At 40.8% G+C, this 24,075-nt stretch overlaps 1 protein-coding gene across 11 annotated transcripts in view; it reads left to right on the forward strand.

Moving 5' to 3' along the window:
- Positions 1-24,075, forward strand: part of tns1a (tensin 1a) — a 106,146-nt gene that overhangs the window by 68,756 nt on the left and 13,315 nt on the right. For 7 of the 11 annotated variants that reach the window (XM_042513005.1, XM_042513008.1, XM_042513007.1 and 4 more), the window contains 10 exons: positions 2,271-2,383; positions 2,474-2,534; positions 2,653-2,728; positions 2,809-2,938; positions 4,210-4,275; positions 4,464-4,589; positions 18,855-20,531; positions 21,946-22,026; positions 22,489-22,652; positions 22,867-23,014. In XM_042513005.1, the coding sequence (XP_042368939.1) occupies positions 2,271-2,383; positions 2,474-2,534; positions 2,653-2,728; positions 2,809-2,938; positions 4,210-4,275; positions 4,464-4,589; positions 18,855-20,531; positions 21,946-22,026; positions 22,489-22,652; positions 22,867-23,014 (2,642 nt within the window). The remainder of the gene's footprint in view (positions 1-2,270; positions 2,384-2,473; positions 2,535-2,652; positions 2,729-2,808; positions 2,939-4,209; positions 4,276-4,463; positions 4,590-18,854; positions 20,532-21,945; positions 22,027-22,488; positions 22,653-22,866; positions 23,015-24,075) is intronic. The other 4 variants (XM_042513009.1, XM_042513011.1, XM_042513010.1 and 1 more) reach the window with 2 other exon arrangements.

Here is a 24,075-nt window from a genome sequence, read left to right on the forward strand (position 1 = left end):
CTCTAACAGGTCTATAGGCTTGCCCTCTGCCCCACTGCTATTTCCTGCTTCGGATATAATTATCTCTGCCCCTGGAGTCTGCAAGTATTATGGTCTGGAATGTGTGACATTAACATCAAGAGTAGTAGATGAGCTCAACCTGCATGTACTGCTGCTGTAAAAGCTTGTAAAAGTTTGGATTAGAGGTGTTACATGCAGCATTTTAGTATCATTATGTGATTACTATGTTGTCTGTAAAATGTTAGAAGGCTACAGAAAACAAACTGCTGAGAGGACGACTGCCGCTTGTGTGCCACTAGGTCATATTCAGCTGTTCTGATTTCATTTATAGCACAAAACATGATGTCTCTCGCTCTAAGTTTGACTCCGCCAACTTGTTTTTATGTGCATTTTAAAGTTGCTCATAGGAAAACCTGAATAGAAATTTGAGGAATAACAAATAATCCTTTCATTATGCAATATCATGTCCCTAAGCATGTTTTATTCCACATAAAAATAAAAATAGTGTCAACTTTTGGCATGATTTCTAGACAGTATCACACTCCAGACGGTCCCTGTATTCATGTCTGGATAATTGGATATTTAAAGGAAAAAGGTGAAAGGTCAATAAAAGGAAGGGTGTGAGAATGCGTGATGGAAAGGGAGTTTTTAATGCATTCAGGACATGTTTTCCTGTTTTAATTCTGACAGTGAATGGATGTAACTTTGGTGTTTTGCTTCCGTCTGCAATTTTTGTCCGGAGAGATCACTCAGAAGTATGTAAGGATATTTATTTAGGGTTAAAACATTTCCTCCAAGTTTTTATTGGCTATTCTGGGGATTGCCACAGCCTGAAATGCTTGATATCATGGCAGCTCTTTTAAAAAGTAATGATGTTCATAGGTTGGAGTTTTTTTGTTTCTTTTTTTGCATCAAAAGTCTCCACCAATTATCAGGTTATGCAGAATTCAAAGGGATTGACTAAATTTGTGTTAATTGTTGGGACTGTAAGAGGAGGATCTTTTTGAGAGGAATATATGCAGTGGCAACATGTAGTTGATGACAGACGCATAAACGTATATTTTATTCAGTGATGGCATTTAATTGTAAACATGGCAAATAACGAAATGGTGAAAGCAAAGGAGCAAAGAAGCAATATTTTCCTTAACATGGTGTGAAAACTGTGACTAAATATGTTTGTTAACTACTTTTTTTTTCTATGACTAAGACAAGACAATATCTAAATGACCACGACATCACTAACCAGGACTATTTCAACATGCAATATTGTTGACGAAAAAGACAAGGTTGAAATGCAGTTTAAAGAATACATTTTTTACGACAATCTCTCTCTGGAGCTACACCCACCAACTGTATCACCATGCAGAAAATGTGCATCTATTCATGGATGAAAGGCTCATGCTTGTGACTCTGAGGGCTGGATCGTATCAATATTCATGCACACCAGTACTTCAAATGCCTCTCTAGCGCCTGACAAGACCGCCGGGATCTGAACAATCTCTGACACACAGGTGCCACGCACAGGTGGCGTAGGCGATATGTGTTTCAGTTAGGTGTCACGTTAATACGTTGACATGTTCGCCTGCTGCAAACCTATGCTACATTCTATGGCATATGCACACATTCGCCTCACCAATACTACACCTGACATAAGAAATTAAGAGGAAAAATATGTGTTTTTGATATTGGGGTGACTTGTCCATTTAAATTGATTAAAATCCTTTGATAAAAGACAGAACATTATTATATCTCATATTACACAGACACACACACACACACACACACACACACATACTGTAACTACAAGCACCTGCCTCCTCTTAGCACAGCTCTCGTGGTGTCCCCGCTCCGTCTAATTGAATCTCAGCGAGGCTAAACCATCTGGCCACTGACAGCAGAGCAAAGGGGGGGAGGCGTCTGCATGCGGCGACCCCATGGTCAAGGTCGCATTTGGTACCATCATCATTATCATCATTAACAACCAGACCACACTAACTCAACAGACCCCCGACTGGCCTCTGTACACACCGATTCTCTCTGACATTTCCCGGAGTGGACAAAGGTTTTTTTATAGTCGACTTGAATTCACTTCTGGCCAGGCTGCAGGAAAAGGTGAACCACATAGGATTTTTATCTGTTTAGATTTGGTGTGTAATCTAGCCTGAAGGTCCTGACATGCTTAGAGGTGGGACAGCTGTTTAGGACCATATTGTAGTCACCTTTTTTATCAGTATTCCATGACTTAGACTCATATTTTCCTTTTTTTGCAGGTATGTGCGATATTTCAACGGCCTTCTTTCCGGACACATAAAAATCAACAACAAGCCTCTGTTCCTGCATCATGTCATCATGCACGGCATTCCCAACTTTGAGTCCAAAGGAGGTGAGCATCCACCTGTACCAGATGAACAGAAAATGCTCTGTTTTTGCTGGTTTTCTTGGAAATGTTTCAGTTGTTTATTGCTCTCCATAGGTTGCCGTCCTTTCCTGAAGATCTACCAGGCAATGCAACCAGTCTATACATCAGGAATATAGTATGGAAACTTTTTTTTTCCAGTTTAGTGTGGTTTGGGTTTGAATCCAGGGCAAACAGGCTCTATATTGAATCTAGTTATTAGATTTTAACAAGATTTATTATTGTTATTATTACAGCAATGTGCAAGGAGACAGCAACACCAGTATCTGCATCACTATTGAGCCCGGCCTGCTTCTGAAGGGAGACATCTTGGTAAGATTTTTTAACACTGACACCAATAGTGGCTGATGCATTGATTAATGTATTAATGTTTGCTGTCTTACTCACTGTAGCTGAAGTGTTACCACAAGAGGTTCAGAAACTCCACCAGGGATGTGATGTTCAGGGTGCAGTTCCACACCTGCGCCATCCACGACCTGGGAGTGGTGTTCGGGAAGAACGAGCTGGATGAGACCTTCAAAGGTAACAGCCCTCTGGGCGGTGTGATTTTATTGAATATGTTTGTGTTTTTGTGATCACAAAGAAAATACAAGTTGCCGATCAAAATACAATACAATGAAGGAATACTTAGCCCCTCAAATGATCATTTATATAGCAGCCACTCATACCTTTGTTCCTATGAATTTTTGAAAGAAAATTTGTTTTTCTCACATGCCTTCACAATGAACAAAGACTCCAAAACTGAGGAAATTTTATATGAACTGAGGTAGAACTGGTCAATGTTTTACAACAGCAAAACTATATCATAACATCAGTTTTCATACTGGTGCAGCATAATCCAAGTCTCATTTGTCATATGCTCAGTTCTTCCCGAGCTGATGGTCCTTCATGACATTGAACAGAATTGAAAGCGAAACGTTTCTCTTTAAAGCCAGACTCCATTTAAGAAACAAAAAAGACAGTCGTAGACACACAGATCCTGTGTTCAGTGAGGTAAAATTACCATTTTTGATTGATAAGTTTTACTTTTCGTTCAGTTCCCCATCAGAAAGGGCTGTCAGTTTGAGAAGTACTGAGTATTAGACTGGATAAATGAGACTGTGGACCCTTTCCACAATTCATCAACAAATTTCTATGTTTTAGGTATATCCATTAACCAGAGGCTTGCAAGAAAAATAAAGTTATCTCCATGAATTTCACATAGCACAGGTTGAGTAACTGATATACAAGTGATCATTTGGGGGTGAAGTATTCCTTTAAGGCTAATTGTCTTCAGTTGTTACTGCAGTAGTGCTGCAGGAGGACACTGTTCCTCATATTTTTACAGTAAACAGGGTCCTCTGGTGGTGAAGGCTCGGCATTCAATGATAATAAAAAGAAGAGAAAAAGGAAAAGAGCTGTTTTTTATGACAAAGCGCCACCAGAGTTCCTGAAGTATTTACAAAATTAGAAAAACCATTGAAACAGCAGAATGTTGGCCTGCAAGAGAAACAGTCATCATCTAGTAGTTTTATTGATTTTGTATACAGTTTTCAGCTGTTTTCAGAACTCAAATGCAAATACATGCAAAGGATTTGCCCTTTGTGAAAATTATGAGCCCTCGATTTTCTAAACTGAAATATAAATCTTAATATCTAATCTTTGAATGTCAGTGTTCCTTATGGAATTTGTTGCATGTTTCACTTTAATGCTGCATGCAGGTTTGAACGCATCAAAGTTCACACACATGTTGGGTTTGTGCGCACTCATGTCTGTCATGTCTATTCATTTTTAATCTGTGTGTCTCGATACAGATGAGAGGTTCCCAGAGTATGGGAAGGTGGAGTTTGTTTTCTCGTATGGACCAGAAAAAATTAAAGGTAAATCATTTTTCCTGACTGAGCAAGGGAAATGGTTGAGACGATTAGAAACAGATTTTTGTACTGTAACTCAACAACTTACATTATCACACCTGATGTTTTGCAGTCATGACAATAGATATTGTCACTTGGAATAACACTCTCTAATGTGACAGACTCAGTTACCCATCATACCATGTGTTCCTCAGGCCTGAGCCACCTGGAGAACGGACCGAGTGTTTCTGTGGACTACAACACTCAGGAAGCTCTGATCCGCTGGGACTCATACGAGAGCTTCAGCCAGCGCTGCGAGGACACTGTGGACGGAGAGCACGGTATGTCCTCACACACACAAGCACACACACACAGTTTGATGAATAGTTGTCTCCACTCATCCACAGTTACTAACTCACACGATGGCACATCTAGTATAGCCGCTTTGGGAGTTTAATTTTGTCCGTAAGATTCAACTCCTATGGAGGTAAAAACAGAAACACTGATAAAAAGGAAAAAAATACGGCAGACTTAACATTTCAGACTGAATTTGCAAATAAACAAATTAATGTTTTTCCTAATTGAGATACTGATCTCTGTTTCATTAGTTAACCTAAAATTTCCAGAGCCAAACTTAAAATTCACTGCGCATAAGTCAAATTCTTGAGTCATGGCCACAGGTCAAGATCTCTGGCTTTGATGCACTGTGCTGGAGAAAAGATCCGTCTGTGTCATTTCAACTTCTCACCAACTTCTCTTCCTCTGAAACCCTACTGCCCCCAACCCCCGTGCTCTGTCAATTAGTCCTTTAAATAGCCACTGCAGAAATAGGGGGGCGTCAGTCGCCCTGCCCGTGGCTGCCCAATTCCCAGGGGGGTTGTAACCTGAGACAACCACCAACTCCAAGTCCCACAAGTGCTTAAACCCACCGTCATCCACTCCTACATTTGGCTTCTGTAACAGCAGTTTAGGAAATTGAAATTTGGTGACCGTGTCATGTACCCACCTCAGTCATCCATAGACAAATCAGTGCAAGAAATTCTAAATATCCAAATATAACATACAATAAATACCAAAGCTTTTTGGGCTACTCCTTCAAAGGTACTTACTATATATATTAACAGGTGTTAATTACAATGTCAGAGTATTTTTAAAAATGTTTAGCTCTTTAAGGGAGCACTTTCATCATCATGCGGTTATATTGTCATATATAATTGGTCTAGAATGGTCTCAAAATATTGTTTAATGCAATTTCTTCTTGAAAACTATATTGTCCAAAAAAAGCAGTTGTCATGACACGCCTAAACTAAACATTACACATTGATTATATAATAAAGTGTCTTGTCTTAGAGTTTTTAATTGTGGCCATTTGAGTCTCGGTGATGATGAGATTCATGATTATTGCTGTTAATCTGAGCAACGTGCACAAAGAGGTGGATGTACTCACACTCAGTTGAGTCAGGACTTGGCAGACACTGCAGTGCCGCATCCACTTTTATATATGGGATTTTTTTTTTACGGCTTCACAAAGACCCATTTCATTTTTATGAACATCCCCAGAGAACGGTTGCGGTAATTGCTGTGTTGCAAGAAGGTCAGTGGGAATCGCCAGGATTGCAAGTTTGATCCTAATTGAATGGGTGGCAGCGTTCTCAGCAAAAAAAAAAAAAAGAAAGAAAAAACCTCTCGGCCAGTTTATTCATTTCTCTAATTGCAGCCTTCGCTCTTGCACTTGGACGCGAGAATCCGAATGTTGAGAGGAGGCTGCAGCAGGAACACAGTGTCTGTTTTTACAAGGACTGAAGGGACAGGGAATAGAGCTGCTTTTTTTGGAAGATGCAACAATGAAATGACACAAAGCCAAAAAGAGATTTAACAAAATTGCAGAAGAGCTGTTTTAAAAGTTCTTGAACAGCATTTGAATTATGACAAAATGGACTTTTCAGTTTTATTTTGTTGTTGGAAAAAGTAATTAACTACCACTGGGAGTACTAACAGAGAATGTTAATACACATTTGAGTTGGCAAACGCAGGTGACCACAAACACTGCTGCTATACAAATAACACTGACATGACAGAATGGACTATTTTTACCTGCCGCAGTACAGTGGACACTAATCACTCATCAGGTATCATTTGGAGAATCCAGACTTGCTTATTTGTCTGGGTGTTAAACGAGTGTTTCAACCTCACGCGTTGATGTCCTAATACGTATGGGGCTCAGCTAACTCATCCTGACGCCATTTTTAACAGCGTCCAGCGACCTTGGAAATCCAGTTGAGAGGACTCAACGAAAGATGGGTGTCTTAAAAGGGTTTGCAGGATTAGGCTGCTTGGTTGTGTGCATTTCATACTGATGCACTGAACGTGAAGAGAGGCATCCTTTGGGTATTTGTGATGAGTGTAAGCAGTTGCGGTGTGAAGTGCGTGAAGGTATTAGTCTAGCTGTTTGTGTTTACGTCATGCAGTATTTTTGCATTGTATGAGCACACGTGGGCATCTGTGTATGCCTGTAAATTTTTATACTTTTGTTTGTGACTTTTGCAGTTTTTTTATGTGGTATGTTAAGTGTGTGCGTGTGCAGTGCACCTTGTGTTTGTCGGCTTGCCTTTGCTCCACTAATAGCCCTGTGGTGTGGTGGCAGCTGTCGACCCAGAGGTCAAACCAGTCAGAAGGCCACTGTTCAGGCCACTGAGCAGTCACACAGCAACTGCAAAGCTATGAGAAAATCCCCTTTTTAAAAAAAGGCTTGTATCATTTTAACATCAAAAAATAGTTCATTTTTAAAACTTTGGGCTTTCACATGACTTGCAGAATTTGTGAAGCTTCATGGTAATAACCCTCTTATGTCAAATGGAAGCAAGAGACAAAATATTTGGAGAGATGCAGAAGAAAGAAGTTTGTGGCAGTTTTAGTCTTACCTTAAGTTTAACAACAGTCTCAACAGTGGCACTAAAATCATAGCTTGGTATGAGATAGATATCTCCAATTTGTCTGTAGACGTTAAGCAGCCCAGCAGCCAAAAGAAAATGTTTACAGTGTACCTTTCTGCAAACTTATATTTGTAAGTTTTATTTGTGACAGCTGCTAAGCAACAAATAATGTTAAAGAACAGCCATGTCTTTAATAAAACAGCGTGATATTTCCAGCAGTGTTTGTGTTGACAACAACTGGACATCTTTAAAGCAATGTTGTTTGGACTAAGGTTGTTGCAACAAGAACTGGGTATTGTTACGATGACATCATGACATTAACAGTAGCAGCTGTCGCAACAACAACCAGATATTTTTTGAGGCAACTTTGGAACATTTCTAGTGATGGTTGTTGCGACAACATATGGGTATTTTTGAGATGATTTGACATTTCAAACAGTAGTTCTTGTGACAGCAACCAGGTATTTTTTGGGGGGGTGTTGTTACATTTTCAGCAGTTGTTGTAACAACAACTGGGTATTTTTGAGGCAAGGCTGGCACATTTCTAGTGCCACTTTTTTCTCAAGGTGAGGTCAGTGCATTTCCAGCTGTGGTTGTGGTGACAAAACCAGGTATTTAAGGCCAAAACATGACATTTTTCTAACTCTAACAAAGTGGTGTTTTGTGCCAAAACCTAACCACACATTAACCTCAGTGTTGTCAACATAGAAATGAAAAATGAAACTTAACATAACATATCATAACATTTACCTTCAGTATATTTGCTACATATAATACATACACATGTAACATATTTGCGGTTTGCAGAAATGTACTACCAACATTTGACTTTGTTGCATTAAAACTAGTACTGTGTGCTGATGTTTGCAAGTGCTTCGTGCAGCATTTTTAGGGGATCAAATGGATGTGTCATATGTTTCTAATTTGAACAAAAGTCATAAAAAGTGCTCAGCATGACAGCAAATGACCACTTAAAGGTGTTCTGGGAATATAATCATCCACTGAGTTCTGAAAAATGAAAATAACCACTAAACATAGTCTTGCCGCAGGAGAATAAGTGTGTGCGTGTGTTCCAGTGTGTGTGGTGTACAGTAGGGCAGCAGGCCCAGTGACAGCACAGGCTGTCTTCCTTGTTTACCGCCCTCTTCCCATATTTGGCTGGGGCTTAGTCCTGAAACATGTCTGGAATAGCTGGATAGAGACAGACAGAGAGACAGAGATAGAGAGACAGGCACAGGGAGGCAGAGAGAAGCAGAGAGGACCAGACTTTTGCAAAGAGTTGGCAAAAGTTTTATGCAAATTAAGTTATGTTTTTGTACTTTGCTGAAGTCTGAATGAAGGAGAAAGGAAAAAGGAGTGATTAAGGACTGAAGTAAAATTGAGAAGAGGCGGACAGCAGATGAACAGCATTAGTTGGTGAGTAGTACTGTAAGGCCTTGGGATTACGCTTAACAACTTTCCTAAAAATCTGAAAACCTGTCGAGATAAAGTGACCATTGTACCTTTAGTATATGGTAAATTCAGATATTATCAAATCGTGCAAAAGTGGAAAAAAATGCAGAATTTGTTATTTCTGCAGCTGGCAAATGGTTTCTTGGCAAAATGATGCAGGTTTTGCTTCTTTAGACGTCATCTTGTCACTCTTTTAGAGGGACCAAATGACAAGAATACAGCTTTTTGTTCACTGGTCCCCAGAAACAAGAGTCTGTTTGTCTGTTTATTACGTTTCCATGTCAACACGGTTGCATCCTGTGTATTTGGCACCTATATGGTATAAAATGAGTCATGGAGCGAGCAATTTGTGTGTGGAACATTTTATGAGTGAGCTGCAATTTGGGTATACCAAAACTATTAGGGACGTTGGTTGGTAACTTCATGTGAGCTCTGGAGAGCTTGGACTGGGATACAGTGAGATCATTTGTTAGCCAGTATCTGTAAAGTTACATTTTTTTGTGCTTGTATTGCGACTTCTCAGTATCCAGCCCTGCTTTGTCATATAGACACATTTCTAACTTTGCTGCGTGCATATATTAAACATTTATTATACTGTCTACACTTGGTAATAAACCTCAGCTTTACACCGACCAAATTTTGCAGAAATTGGGAGCAGTCTGGAATTTTAAAAGCACCCTGTGTGTGTCTTGCATGAGCACATAATGCTTCTAGTTAGACCTCTTGCTGACAGCGCAGTGAGCTATAGCAGCAGGTTCAAATCCCAGCCCTGGAAGCCCCGCTGAGCCACTCCTCATCTCTTAATGCCTCCTTTCTCCTACTGTCTGTCGAGATGTCTCCATATGGCTTTCGCTTTCTCTTTCTGTCCATCTTTCTGTTTCGTAGGATCTGCTCTGCTTTTGTCTTTTTCTATTTGCATTTTATTTTATTGATTCTTGTGAACTCAGCCTCATTTGTACTTTCTGAAAGTGTTTCTGCCAAATCCATTGTGAAAAATACAAAATATGTTTGCCCCAGGTTGACATACAGGTGCTTCTGAAACTTGTGATTTTGTATTTTAAATCACATATTTGAAGTTTATTCATAAGGAATCGAGTTTTGCTAATAATGCAGGTATACAAATTTAAGTGTTTAAGATTGTTACTGTACCTCTTTTGCACTGAAGTACAGTGCTTTTTGTTTCAGAGAGTTAAACATGTATCCCCAAAGCGCTCAAAGAGACAGAGATGACTGACCAACATCTAGGTAGACAGTGGGCAGATGCACTTTTATGACAGCTACTGATCCTTACAAGTGAAAGACAGATGGGTGGACAGATGCACAGAAAACCAGCCGCGCCAGTCAGGAGACAGCCAGACGTACAGAGACAGACATGCAGGCCAGTGATGTGATCCTGTTGGTCCTCTTTTTATGTCTGAGGCAATGATATGACACATTGGCAGTCTAATTATGCCCCTTATCTTATTATTCTTATCCTCATAACACACTATTTCTCAAAAACTTAAAATTGTTTATGCATGGTTACTAACGTGTAACCTTCTTCCTCTGTGCCTTTATTATTACATTTCTTTGCATGTTATCACAAATTATAATGGATCAGTGGAATAATGTGAAACTTGTGGCAGGCATGTGTACCATGCCACTCGATTCTTGGAGTGTGTACATGATACAATCAAAATGAGGACACACTCATAAAAATTCTGCTCCGTAGTGTTACCAGTGCTACTCTGCAAGGTGCCTTTAACCTTTTTAAAGTGCTAATAAGTTACTCAGAATTTGAAATTGTGTTCAAAATATACAGTAAATGAAAACATGAATGCATATTTCCTTATTAGGGGTGGCTGTGACTCAGGGGTAGGAAGGTCAGTGGTTTGGTCCCCAGCTCCTTCAGGCATCATGTTGAAGTATCCTGGGGCAAGATGCTGAACCCCAAATTGCTCCGGATGCTGCGTCATCGGATTGTGTGTGTGTGAATGGTCACTGAGTTGCAGGTGGCACCATGTATGGTAGCCTCACCACCAGTGTGTGAATTTGTGTGTGAATGATTGATTGTGACATGTAGTGTGCAAGCCCTTTGAGTGGTCAAAAAGACTCAAAAAGTGCTATACAAGTGCAGTCCTTTTGCCATTTCTGTATCCATACTGATTTGAGTTTGTTACCACTAATAAAACACATTACATTAGCTACTTCTTATCCTCCATGCATACAGTGCTATCACTAATTCTAACATAATTTAGCCAGTTCAGTTTGAAACAACCAACTCAACTCAGCTATCTGCAGCTTGATGTGATATCTCCTCTCTTGGAAAGAGGAAAGAGTTGACATGAATGAGATGCAGAGTGCAGGTGGTTGTCAGTCAGATATACAGACAGTCAGACGGATAGTTTCTTTATGACAGTCACTCAGATGACAGACAGGCGGATGAATGACATCACCCTGAAAGCTATCGTGGAGACAGACACTGATACAGTCACGTCACGTTACCTCAAACTGTGACAGCTGGACACTGGGTGATGGATGGATCGAGTGGCAGACATGGCAAATATAAAACCGCGACAGTTTTCGTTATGCCAGTCACTGATACACCAACCATGACACCTTTTGCAGTGATGGACTGTCACATCAACCCTTCATAGGGGGTATAGCTCTGTCTCTCTTCTGCTCTAAGTATTGCCCTCAAGTTAACACCCCCTTCAAAAAAGTTACAATTTAGTCTTTAAAAACATTAAATCTACAAAAAGAAATGGATTTGCTGTGTGAAGTTACCACAAAAATGTTCTTGAAGCCACATTTTAAAAAGACAAAACTCTGGGATGTGTCTCCCCATGTCTGACACACATGTCTTTAAGACAAGTCAGTCACTTGTCAGTCAGGCTCAGTCACCCACTGCTGGCATGCAGACTGTCCGTCGTCACAGTGATATGAAAGCTGTGAAGGTGAATGTCACATCATGCTGAGAGATACCCAATGGCTCGCTGACAACACAGTGTGTGTAGATGTTTGTGCATGTACATGCCTGCCTCTGCATGTCAGTGTGTATAATTGCACATGAAAAAGTGGCTCAAGTATTTTGTGCCACTTTGACTTCATTTTTCTATCAAAAACGTATCTAGCCAGAAGAGTCTAGCCAGAAAAATGCAAATTTAATTTTAATAATAATATCAGCTGAGGTTTTTTACTGCTTTCCCCAAAATGCTCTTTAATTAATAATGAATTTCTTCATTAATCTGCAGCATTTTTGTTTTTTGTTTTTTTTGGAAAGGGTTGGAAACTTACTGTTGCCTTGGAGGTATATGTTTTTCAACTTCATCCTGCTCATTGAAGTTTAAGATTAGTGTTGTTTGTGTTTGTCTTTAATGCACTCGGATTATTTTCATCTTTGTCATACTGGTTGTCTTTCCGAAAAGGGTGTTTCGCTTTTCTCAACCTCCCAGTTTTACTGCTCTCACACACGCATACCCAGTTTCCTACTAACTTATAGACCTTCTTCTAAGACCTTTCCACCACAGGTACACTTTCCACTCTAAATAGCTTTAACTGTAGATGTCTGTATGCATGTGCTCGCATTTGTGCATTTATAAACACATGAAATTATACACCATATCTAATCAATCTATGATCTTTTCTAAGTGGGTGAGATACCCACTATGGAACCATTAAATCATGCATGTAAATGTTAGGTGTGTCGCTATATTTATGTGTGGCTGTGTTTTTAAAAAATGGGTTTGGTCCTTTTTATAAGGTCATCATGCCCCCTATAAGAAAGTCAAGCCCATCTTTAAATTTTCCAGCATCCCTGGAAACTTCTAAAGCAGTTGAAAAGAGAACTTAGGGAAAGAAACCACCCAAAAAAAGTAGGTCATGGAAATTATTCTTTCAGGAATTGCATTTTCTAATGATGAGCATTTAACAAATCCCTGTATTTATAATAATTATTGGTATTTATTTTAAATCTGTACCAGATTTTTTTTTGTGCAAACAAAGATCATGAGGAGATATATATATATATATAGGATATATAGCTGAATTTGATGAAACATGTATTGGTTGGTCGAAGATGCATAGGTGCCAGCTCCAGAACCACTCTACTTGTAGATTGGATAATGCCACAAAATAATTAGTCACTATACGTAACAAAATGTGTTATGCATTAAAATGCATCTAACTTCCTAAATTCAGTGTTAAACTAACACAGGTTTATATAACAAATACCCAGGAAGTAATTTGCGTGCATGAAACACATTCAGCTGCAGTGTCCGGCACCAAATTGGCCCACCAGCCACGTTTTTGTTTCATTATCGGTGTGTTGACAAATGTTCTGCTTTAATCACCCTGGGCCTTTTAATCTCAAATGTACTAACTACGTATATAATCCTCGTCCAATCCGGTGCATTTGATACAGCAATAACAGTGGTTGTAGCACATTGTCTATTTATAATAAACTGTTGGCCACAGATGTTTAAATCGCTTTTTAATGGCCTCCAAGGCTGCAATGTGGCAATGAGACACTCAGACAAGCACTTAAGAGAATACAGGCAAGAGGCAGGTGCTGTATTTGTGTGCCTGTGTATATGTGTGTGTGCAGGACTGTATGAGTGAGGCCTGTGGCACTTTCACAAGAGGAGCACCTGTCACACAAGAGAACACAGAGAGTATACAGAGGATGGACAGGTGTGTGTGTGTGCGTGTGTGTGTGAGAGAGAGAGAAAGAGAAAGAGTAAGAAACATTGGTGCTTAATTGATGAAGGGATAATTTTAGATGCTAAATTTAGTAAGCCTTTCTGTTCCAGCTTTAAGTTTAACAAATGATTTTAGAATCAAAAAAGTTTTTTTTTTCCTTCCTTATGCACAAATATTTCTTGAACCTGATTTGGATTTCACTGACGATGTAAAAGAGTGGTGGTAAACGTGGCTTTGTCCTTTGAAGCAGAGAGAATGGTATGTAACACTGGTTTACCACAGTAGGAAACAAGTTGTTAGCTATTTGTCAGCCAAGCCTTAGTGACTCAACCAATCTAATTTGGGGTCTGCTGCAGCTATGTATTGACTCCAGAAGAAAGGTATTTGTTCTATTCAGATGGAGAGCTGCTTGTTTGTGCTGTGCCAGTCACTCGATTTAATAGCAGGCTGGAGGTCTGCGATTCAGATCTGAAGCTCCTTGATATTGATGTGAGTGTACAGTAGGTGATGTAGGGTCACTACATATTTTTATTATGTTTTCATGCCTGGATTAGAGTAAAAGAAATATTACTAAAGCACTGAGTTCCTGTTATGCTATTGTTATTACACCATAAAAAGAAATTTGTATTAACTTAAAAAAGACAGTGACCAGGCTGACTTAAACTCTTAAGTTGACTTAATTTGAGAAGACAAGTTGTATCAGTAAAAAATTATCTCAACTTGTCTTTTCAAACTCAGCCTAGCTGATAATTTAAGGGAGCCCGGACACACTTTTTTTATGTCAAAACAAAAAGTATACTTTACTTTGTACTGTGGTTAAAACTTGCGTGCATATTCTGATAACACAAATGGCACCTCGTAAATTACGTCAAAAGTCATAGTTTTATATAGACTCTTCTGCCGTATGTCAAGTCTTTATCTCCACAAAATCCTCTTGAACTGTAACTGCTTACCATTAACTGACCTGTTAACATCAGCCAACCATTGTGTTTTATTTGGAGTAATTCTGAAGGAAGGTGATAGCATCCATCATGTTAGGCTTCAGTGCTGTCCTCTGTTCAATCAGTCTTACAGCAATGCTGAAGTTTTGTTTGAACCCGAACATCATTCGTAAATATTTGTCCAAACCAGGCTTGACCCACTGAATCCTGTCGAGTACCATCGGGGTTGGGTATCCACACTCTAACCTGGATCACAGCGTTCATAATTCGATGCAAAGTCCAGTTATGACCCAGTCTGTAGCTGTTAAAGGCAACACAAAGTCCTCTTCAGCAGGTGGATATGTCATGGAAATTTAATTTTTGGAGCACTTTAAGGAGTACTTGACCAGGTTGGCTTGAGAGTTTGATCCTCCATACCTCTGGATGATGATGTGATGAAATCAAGGGCTTCAGAACAGCTGCTGAGTGGACTTTTGTAATGAGATTGTTTTTGCCAACTGCTGTTAACAACGTCAAGAATGAACTGTAAATCCCATAGTTATCTCAGATGAAACACTGACTCCTTGCAGGTTAGATATTTGCAGACAAGCTGCTCATCTCTTGGTCATCCAAATTGAAGGACATTGTCTTTCAACTCTCGTCACCTCTGCTGCCATAGTACAAAATATGTGTGCATACAGTTGTGTTGATGTATGCAAGTTTCTCCCAGCTTACGCACATGCCATGTATGTGGGGCAAATGTGAAGGTCTTGACCTCGCAACTCTTGTTTAGTAAGTTCTTGTCATGCCCAACCTTGTTTGGCACTTCCGTTTTTGACTAAGTCGAGAGGATTACAGCAAACTTGCAGACGTCTTCTTAACCATGTTGGTGAGCGAGAGAAAATAGCAAAGGAAGTGTTCATGGAGGTGAGAGTCACTCCGGACACATCCATGCTTGATCTGTGAGTCAGTGACTCCTGTGACATTTCTGTCTACTTATCCTGTTGGCATGCTTTTACCAAAACTTGAAAAATGTAGCAATATAACTTTTCTTTGTTTGAGTGAAAAGAGAATTATTTGAAACTGATTCCTTCTATAGACTTTAGAGTTTTTAATTTTTGGAAACTTCACATCTAAGAAATAGTCGAAATTTGTTCAATTGCTATGAGATTTAGTTGATCTGGATTTGAAATATCAGCTAAAGTTGGTGCCTTTAAGTCTGTTGGTGGTTCAGTGGAAACTTTTTAGGCAACATCCCCAACAACAGGCACCAAATTGAGACACCAAATCAAAAATCTGTCCAAATGTTTCCCGGTAATGCAATCATAATTGCAATACCACAGCAACATCTTGGACCTCTTACCCAAAAACTGTTGCTCTGTGAGTTTTCAATTTGTCAGTTCCTTTCTTTCCTTTGTAAGCCATGTCATGTCATATAACTGTCTGCTCCCCTGACTTAACCTCAGGATGGGGTTAACCAACAGCTGGAAAAAGTGTCACCCTGGCAAAGTTGAGTCGTTTTTGCCATGGAGCGCGAAAGGTCCTCTTTTATGGACTAAAACAAGGGCATTCCCTGTTCTGTTTAAAGGTCAGGGTGAGAGGAGTGAAAGACAGACAGCTAGTGAAAAAAGTACAGCACAATTTTCTGAAAATTCTTGAAATACTGTAGATTATATATATTTAAGTCCTTAAAAAGTAATAAAATTAAGTTATTATGGTTTTATACTGTGCAGGGAAAGTTTCTTGGGCCAAAACGTTGCAGAATCTAAGGGGAAATCAAAGGGGGGTGACCATGAGTGAGGGGATCCCCTCTGATGACATCAGCAGACAGTTGGCGTGGGAGTTGTAGTTTATTTGAAATGACGTCACTTCAAAGGCAGCTGGGAGGTGGTGGAGGTGGTTGTTTCGGTGGTGGAGGGGTCCCTCCCCCGCTGCCGGGAACAGCCACAGATCATCCCAAAGTGCCAGCTCACCCCTTTCGGCAGCTTCAGTGGTACAGCCCCGCCTCAGTAAAGCACATGTTGGGTGATGAGAGGACATGAATCAGAGAGGACTGGGAGAGTGAGGGAAGACGCTCAGAGGCAGAAAGTTCAGACACTGAGAGGCTATTAAGCAGTTATACAGGACTATGGGATGTGGCTTTTTGATCTCAATGTAATTGGCTGAAAAGGAGGAATCATCTGTTCTTGGGTGCAGGTAAGGCACTGGATTTAATACTGTGAGGTAGAGCTGTAAATATAATTTAAAGCATTAAAAATTTGAAAAAGTGAAAATCAGATTTTGTTTAATTATATAGACATTGGCAAGGAAGAATTATTAAGCTTTTCTGTTTGATCTTAAAAATAACAAATATTTTCAAAGTTTAAATCTTACTTTTGTCTCAAAATGTTGTCCTCAAGGCTTTAAGTCTAATTCCACCCAAATTAACCCCAACACCTTGCCATAAGTGTCATCATAAAAAAAACACAGGAACAAACTGTGTTTACAACTTCCTTGCCTGCCCTCTGTTGCTACTGTGCCTGTGAGTTGTTGTTGACATGGGTTTTGAAATAGCTGCGGTCCAAGTGATTCGCCATCTGTCCCCAGGGGGTCGCTCAATTTGGAATATCCTACACGAGCCAGCCAAGGCAGTGTATATGTCATGTATTACTTGCTTATTGCTCATGTATACAGGAGCCAGTGTTACTGTATTACTTTCTTCTTGTAAGCACAAGTGTTACCACAGAATGAGCTGCTGCACGTGTGATTGTTGCTTTTTGTGGTATAGTGTTTTAAAGTTTGAAATACAGCCCTGGGCTATAGTTGAATAACACATTTTGTGTGAATTACAGTATTGTACTCTTCCTGTGTTTATATGTTTTTGCACCACAAATTAGTTTATTTTCTTTCAACATTTTTTTCTTCTTGTGTTATAGTTTCTTTCCCCAATTGTTGCACTATTATGGAGCTACAACTGTGTCAGTAAATTCTGGCACTGAAAATAAACTTTGGCATTAGAAAAGGAAAGATTTGCACACTCACAAAAAATCACAGAAAAAATAAATCAGACTTTAAAATTTATTTTATTTTATTTTAGTATATATTAGTTGCATTGTGGTACATTTTTCAATGACAATCTTTTTTTCCTTTTCTTTACATCACTCTTTTTTGTCTTCTTTTTTATAGAGACAGTCCTTTTTCAGTCTCATCTTTCTCTGTTTTAACTTTCTGTTAACAACGTCTGTTAACTTCTGTTAAAAAAAAAAAACAGAAGACTGTCATTGCAGAAAACAATCAGAACATCAGAATGCAAAAACTATCAGAATTAAATAAAATATTTTTTAATTCCCTCTTTTTTATCTTTAGTGGAATTTTTTCAATGCCAAACTTTATTTTCAATGCCAAGACTTGCTGTCACCGTTATAGCTCTGTATAGCATGGTTTTCCACAAAGGACTGTCAAATAGCACGTGTGAGAAGAAATGTCAAAACAACAGACTCCTGGCATTTGCCAGGAAGGAGCAATAAAGTCCAAAAGTTTTGCACTTTTCCCCTAGACTTCAAAATTAGGTGTTTGAGCTATTGTGCAGGCTTTAAGACTTTGTTTTGAAAGTTGCCATACGTAAAGGTACTTCTCAGTCTTCCATTTGAAGAACAACCAGGCCAAAAGAATGTGATGCAGTTTTTCAGTTGAGATGAAATCATCTTGCCCCATTTGCAAGAAACTAAATACACCATAAAATGGATCATAAAAATATACTCATGTCATACATATTCCTGTGAAATAATACAGTGGATACTTTGTGTGACATGTAGGCGATCACTGTGACTTTGCCAGCATGATTCAGCAGCCAGAAACCAACTTGAGGACAGCTCATCCTCTCCCAGTCCAGCTCTGGCTTGCAAACTGGCACTGCTGCTCTTCTGTTTGGCTCACACACACCAGCTGTTTCAGTGCGTTGGACAGGAGCCGCCCAGGTTCACGTCAGACCATGTGGGCCTGCACTTACGCAACGTGACACTGGCTTTAGCGCTGCAAATTGCCTATTAATAGAGCTGGAGGGGGCTGTGTTGCTGGAGGCCAGGCTCCATGCTGAACCTCAGGGTCAAAAAAGACGGGTGCAGAGGGGGGTCACTGTGCTTGTGGTGTGAGTGATCCTTTCCCGTGCAAATGTGACTAGATGATTGATGAACTTAATGAAACCAGTGTTTAAAGAGACAAGATGGCTGAAACCACCGCAAGCTGGTTTTGTACCCATATAAATCATGAGCAGTTTAAAAAATACAAATGTGTGCCTTTTTTATTATCTATGTTTTGATTTTCTGTATGGTTCGCCTGGTATCAGACAGAATTATCAACTGGTTATACTGCGTTTCTGTCTCTGTCTGACCTTGCCTCCACTGTAACCAATTTCCGTGGTTGAGAGGGATTTGATTTCCTATAACTAATTACACACACACGGCATCATGTGATGGCGTAATTTCACTGATTTGCCACTATAAAAATTGGCGTAAAAGCATGGCGCCCTTCCTGGGGGCCTGGGCGAATTCAAAGCTCTGGACCGAGCCAAATGTATGGAGCTGCATAAAAACACTTAATTACTTTACTGATTTTAGTATATGTCTCTTTCCGTCTCTTTCAGATGTTGGTCACACCCAAGGTCCACTTGATGGAAGCCTATATGCTCGGGTCCGCAAGAAAGACTCCCTGGAGGGAGTTGTCACCATCAATGGCCTCCCAGTCCATGAAAACCCCTTGACCAATGCCGAGAATTCGTTACAACACCCCAGCCATCCTCTCCAAACCACTGACCAGACACTTCCTGTGACAGGCCACGCCTCTCTCCCTGCTGTCGACCACACCCTGTCTGTGAGCAGCGACTCAGGCAACTCTACCGCATCCATCAAGACTGATCGCACCGATGAGCACAGCCAGTCCGTGCAGAGCGCTGTGAACCACAACAACGCAGCAGCAACTCACCCACCACTCAGCCCACAAGAGAAACGAGAACTTGACCAGCTTCTGAGCGGTCTCGAAGCACCGACTCATCAACGACAAGCCTACCTGTCCACATCTACCAGTCCAGGAGGAGGTATACGACACCTGGTTCCAGCCCAGGTGCACGTCAACGGGGGCCACACCAGGCTAGTTGGTGCCCCTTCAACTGATGAGCGTGAGACAGATATTCTCGACGACGAGCTGCCCAATAGCCAAGAGGGCAACAGTGTGGACAGCTTGGGCACACTCTCATCCCTAGAGGGCCAGGCAACACCAGCTGACCTCTATTACCAATCACAGACGCCCACTAGCAGGCAGAACGACGGACCCTACCTTGAGAGAGTTGTTCTTGGGGAAAAGTTGAGCGAGATGCCTGTGCATGGGGTACGAACGCCCACGGCGATGCAAGAGAGGAATGTGGACTCTGCATCGCCACAGGGGGGATACAACAACTACCAGAACGGAGGAGGCATGTACCGTTCACAGTCCTTTGGAAATCCGCCTGCCGGCAGCCCAGAGACCAACCCTAAACTCATGCCAAGGGCGCCAGAGAGGAGCACCAGTAGTCGGGAGGCTGTTCAAAGAGGCCTCAACACCTGGCACCAGCACAGCCTCCCAGATGATCCGTTTGGCCCTCCTCTTCAGTCAACCCATAGCTTGCCCCACTTCCCCACCTCAGCGTCGCAGCGGGACATTGAGCAGTCCATTGAGGCGCTCAACATGCTCATGCTCGACCTGGATCCAATCAACTCCCACATGTCCAAGTCCCACAGTGCACCTCCTGGGGAGAACAGCCTCAACTCATCCCAGGTGCCCTTCTCACAGACCCTTGCAAGGCCGTCATACCAAGGAGACTCCGCAATCCATGGTTACAACAACTCCGGGTCTGTCAACAACAACTTTCATCAGCGATCGACTGGCAGAGTCTCAGCTTTGCCCAACCAGAGCCCCGTGATGGAGTCCCCGGTGTACTCTCCTCAAAGGTCCAACGCCGGCTACCAACACCAAAACACCACCCCAACACACACCCCGGAGCCCTACCTCCACACACGCCAAGCAGCCCACAACTACCCAACAGATCCCTCCCCGAATTTCAACCAGCAGGTCCCAGTGAAGCCGGTGAACTCATACCCAGGCGGTGTGGTTTCCCACTCCCCGGACCTGCAGGGTTCTCCCTATCCAGGCTACAGTGCCTCTTCCTCTCCTCTCCCTGCACTCACGCCCCAGCCAAAGGACACGTCTTCGTCATCCCTGCCCAGAGAACAAGATGCAGAGGAGGAGACGTTAAACTTGGAGGGCCTGGTGGCTCACCGCATCGCCGGTAAGGCTTGGAGTTATTGTATGAAGTGAGTGAATGGTTGAGAGAAGGAAGGAGTGAGTCAATTTTTAGGGTTTCAGTCATGTTTGAGGTTTTGTGTTTATTGTGCCACATTTTTACAAACCCATTTAAATTCACTGAAGGGTTTGCAACCTATTATATTTCACATGGTGTGTAGAATTTATATGTTCTTAGAAAATTCTTGATAAATTGAAGTCATAGAGGTCTGCACATTAAGTCTCATTTACCAAGTTGTATGTTGATTGCCTCCCAAACAGACAGCTCTTTCTGACAAGGAACTGAACTAAAAGAGAAAATTATACATGTTCCCTTCAAAGCCAGACTCCACTGACAGAAACTGTAATTTTACCTCGCTGAACACAGGAGCTGTTGGTCTACCGCTGCCTTGATCAGTTATTTTGTTGATGTTATTGTGTGATTTTTATGAATCTGAACTAACCCTTTTGAAACACTGAAGTCCCACAAGAACACAAACAAACTGACTGATCGAGGCAGCAGTGAACAAGAAGCTCCCATATTAAGGTAATGAGGTAAAATTACAGTTTTCGTCAATGGAGTCTGGCCTTGAAGAGAGCATAAATACGTTTCACTTTTCAAGAATCAAGAATTTTCTCCATTTTTCAATTCTGTGTCACCGTGGAGGCATGCAAGACAAAATGCATTCTTCACAAATTCAGTGTAACACAGTATGAGTAAATTATATACAAATGATCATTTGGGGGGATAAGTATTACTTTAAAATTATTCATAGGAAGCATACTGACAAAGCTCACTAGATGGATACTCAATTGCATTAGAGTTTATAAAGTAAATTTTCAGCTTCAGCTGGAGACAGCCTTAAGCACTGTGCAGCATGTGAGCAGTGCAGCTTTCAGCAGTTTCTGTTACAGATTCATCATGGGGTGCCGTACCAGAGGAATGACCTACAGTCATAAAATTAGCTCTGCAGCTGAAATAAAGCAGAGCTGGTGAGAGTTGAGATGGTATGAGAGTAAGAATAGCCGAGCGTTCAGAGGCTCCAGCTTCCATGCATTGTCTGCATCCACATTTACCTTGACGTGAAACCATGTGGATGCTCCCGGGTACCTCCCAGCGGAAGAAAGTTGTAAATTCATCCCATTTTTAACCATTTTTAAACACGATATAATCATCAATCCTGCAGTTAAAATCAAGTTGTCATCTCATTTGACAAATACATTTTCTTTTCGCTTTCATTAGATCCATTTCTGTTCTGATATTTCTTTTCCTTTTCTGTTCAATCCATCCTTCTGCTGTATGGACAACCCTTCCCACCATTTGCTTCCTCCACTGCTCCTCCCTCACCTTCCTCCTCCACCTTCCTCCTCCACCTCCTGCCCTCCATCCACCACCCTGACCTCCCTCCCCCGGGGAACAGAGTACAACGCTCGTATTCGGGGCATCAGTGAAAGTATGACCCCGCAACAATCTGATCGACGTCGCTCCTTTTCCTTCTCTGGTTTGTCCACTTTCCCTCGCTTTTATTTTCAACTTAATTCCTTTTTTTCCTACATTTGTAGAATCTTTCTTTGCTTCCAAACCATTTTCAGTGTCTTTTAAGATCTCATATGATTAATTGCTTCATGACTTTTATTCAACTCCTGTTTTGGTTCTCATTTTCCACTGCTTCTGTATTCCCTTCACCTTTTTACATATCTCTCTCTGTCTCTCTTTGCCTCTCTCTGTCTGGCTTTCCTTTCAAAGGTGGAGAATAAACCTTAAAATCAGCTTAATGACATGAAAATGGTCATAAAGAAGCTGAAATTAGAATAACTCTTTTCTACATTTTCTGTGGGTTGCTTTTCCACTTTTGAAGGCTTATCGTGTAAAATTGCAAAAAAAAAAAAAATCCCAAGGTGTTGCACAAGCCATGTCAAAGCTCTTGAGAATTCCAGACAGTGAATATTTTGGGGTGTTTCAGGGGTTCGCTCCAGAGGAATGACCCCAGAAGTGACACAGGAGACAGGTCGGCGTCGGACCACCAGCGAGGGACAGTACCAGAGCAGCCATGATAACACGCCCATGGTGGATTCGCCAGACTTTGCCCAAAATCTGTCCCTCAACCCAGGAGGAAGACCCAGAGAGGTCAGTTTTAATGGTGTAAACCAGATTAAATCAAGAACAGGTGCAGTTTCCATAAAATGCGGAAAAAAATATGAAGCTCATGCTACTGTTTAGGGGACACTTTGAGTTGAACATTAAAGTGTCTGTTTCATATATCAACCTTTTTTCAGTTTCTATGTCTACATCATTTTTCTGGTGTCTTTATGTAAACTTGTCCCCTTTTCATCTCTCACAGGGTCCCATGCACAGCTACAGGGAGGCGTTTGAGGACAGCGACACGGACCGGTTTGCCAACAGTCCCACCTTTGGAAGTGGCGGTGGTGAGAATTCCCCTCAGACCCCCAGCTTCCCCGTGTCGCCACAGACTCCTTACTTCAACATGTGTAGGTTCCCCCTGCCAATAGACAGAGGGCACTTTCCACTTACTCACTTTTTTAACTTTTTTTAACTAATGAGAACAAGATCTAAGGGTCGCATATTAGGCTCATTTTCAGGTTCATACTGGTTTAGACACAGTTTCTGAATACGGACTTTGTGCATTTCTATGTGGACATGACGTTTTGATACTTTCACAATATTTATATGGCACCTGTACCTGCTTTATCGTAAAAAAGACTTTTTACAATATGAGACCTTCAAGTTATGAAGAATGGACAAGAAAAGACAGGAAAGAATAACAAGATATAAACAAATTAAACTTATTATTTAATTTATTTTTTATTTAATCTTAGTTTAGCTGTGCATTGTTGCAACATGGAAAGAAAATTATAAAATGCAGCATAATAAAATTAACAAACTGCTATTACATATGCAAAATCTGTTAGAGCAAACTACTTTGCATAGACAGCCAAAAATTCACTTGTAGTTGTATCTAAAAAATCAATAAGTAAACCAAGATTTATTAACAGTACTGCAAATACATTTAGTGCTGCACTCAGACGCCTTTCACTAGCATCTATACCTCTGAATTCTGAGAGAATGGGTTTGATTTCTTTCATAACACAGGAAAAAATATGATGAGCAACTTGGCAAGAAATGTCTCAAAAAACCAACAAGGAACTGATCTGGAAATTAGCTGTGGAGATTTTTAAATATTATCAAAAACTGGGGAGGGGGGTCTAGAAAACCATATTCATAACACATAACATTCATCATTTTCTTATTTTTTCATGGATGTAGGTAATTTTCTTGTACCTTTTTAATAATTTCGTGCTATTTTTTGGTTAAGCTGCTTGTCACCCTCTTCCCATGAAAGAAGTCAAGCCAGTTTGCTCAGGTATCAGAGGGTTAAACTCTCAGTAGCAAATAAAATGAAGTCTCTCCTCGCAGTCATGAGCCTCCCACACTTTTACATCTGCAGCTGAATCACTTTCTCCAGAATTAGTTTGTCCATCAGGTGCTGTACTTCTCGCTCCACAGCTTCCTGTATTATTAGTGTGAACCA

This window comes from Plectropomus leopardus, chromosome 24, assembly GCF_008729295.1.
Source record: "Plectropomus leopardus isolate mb chromosome 24, YSFRI_Pleo_2.0, whole genome shotgun sequence".
Classification (NCBI taxonomy): Eukaryota; Metazoa; Chordata; class Actinopteri; order Perciformes; family Serranidae; genus Plectropomus; species Plectropomus leopardus.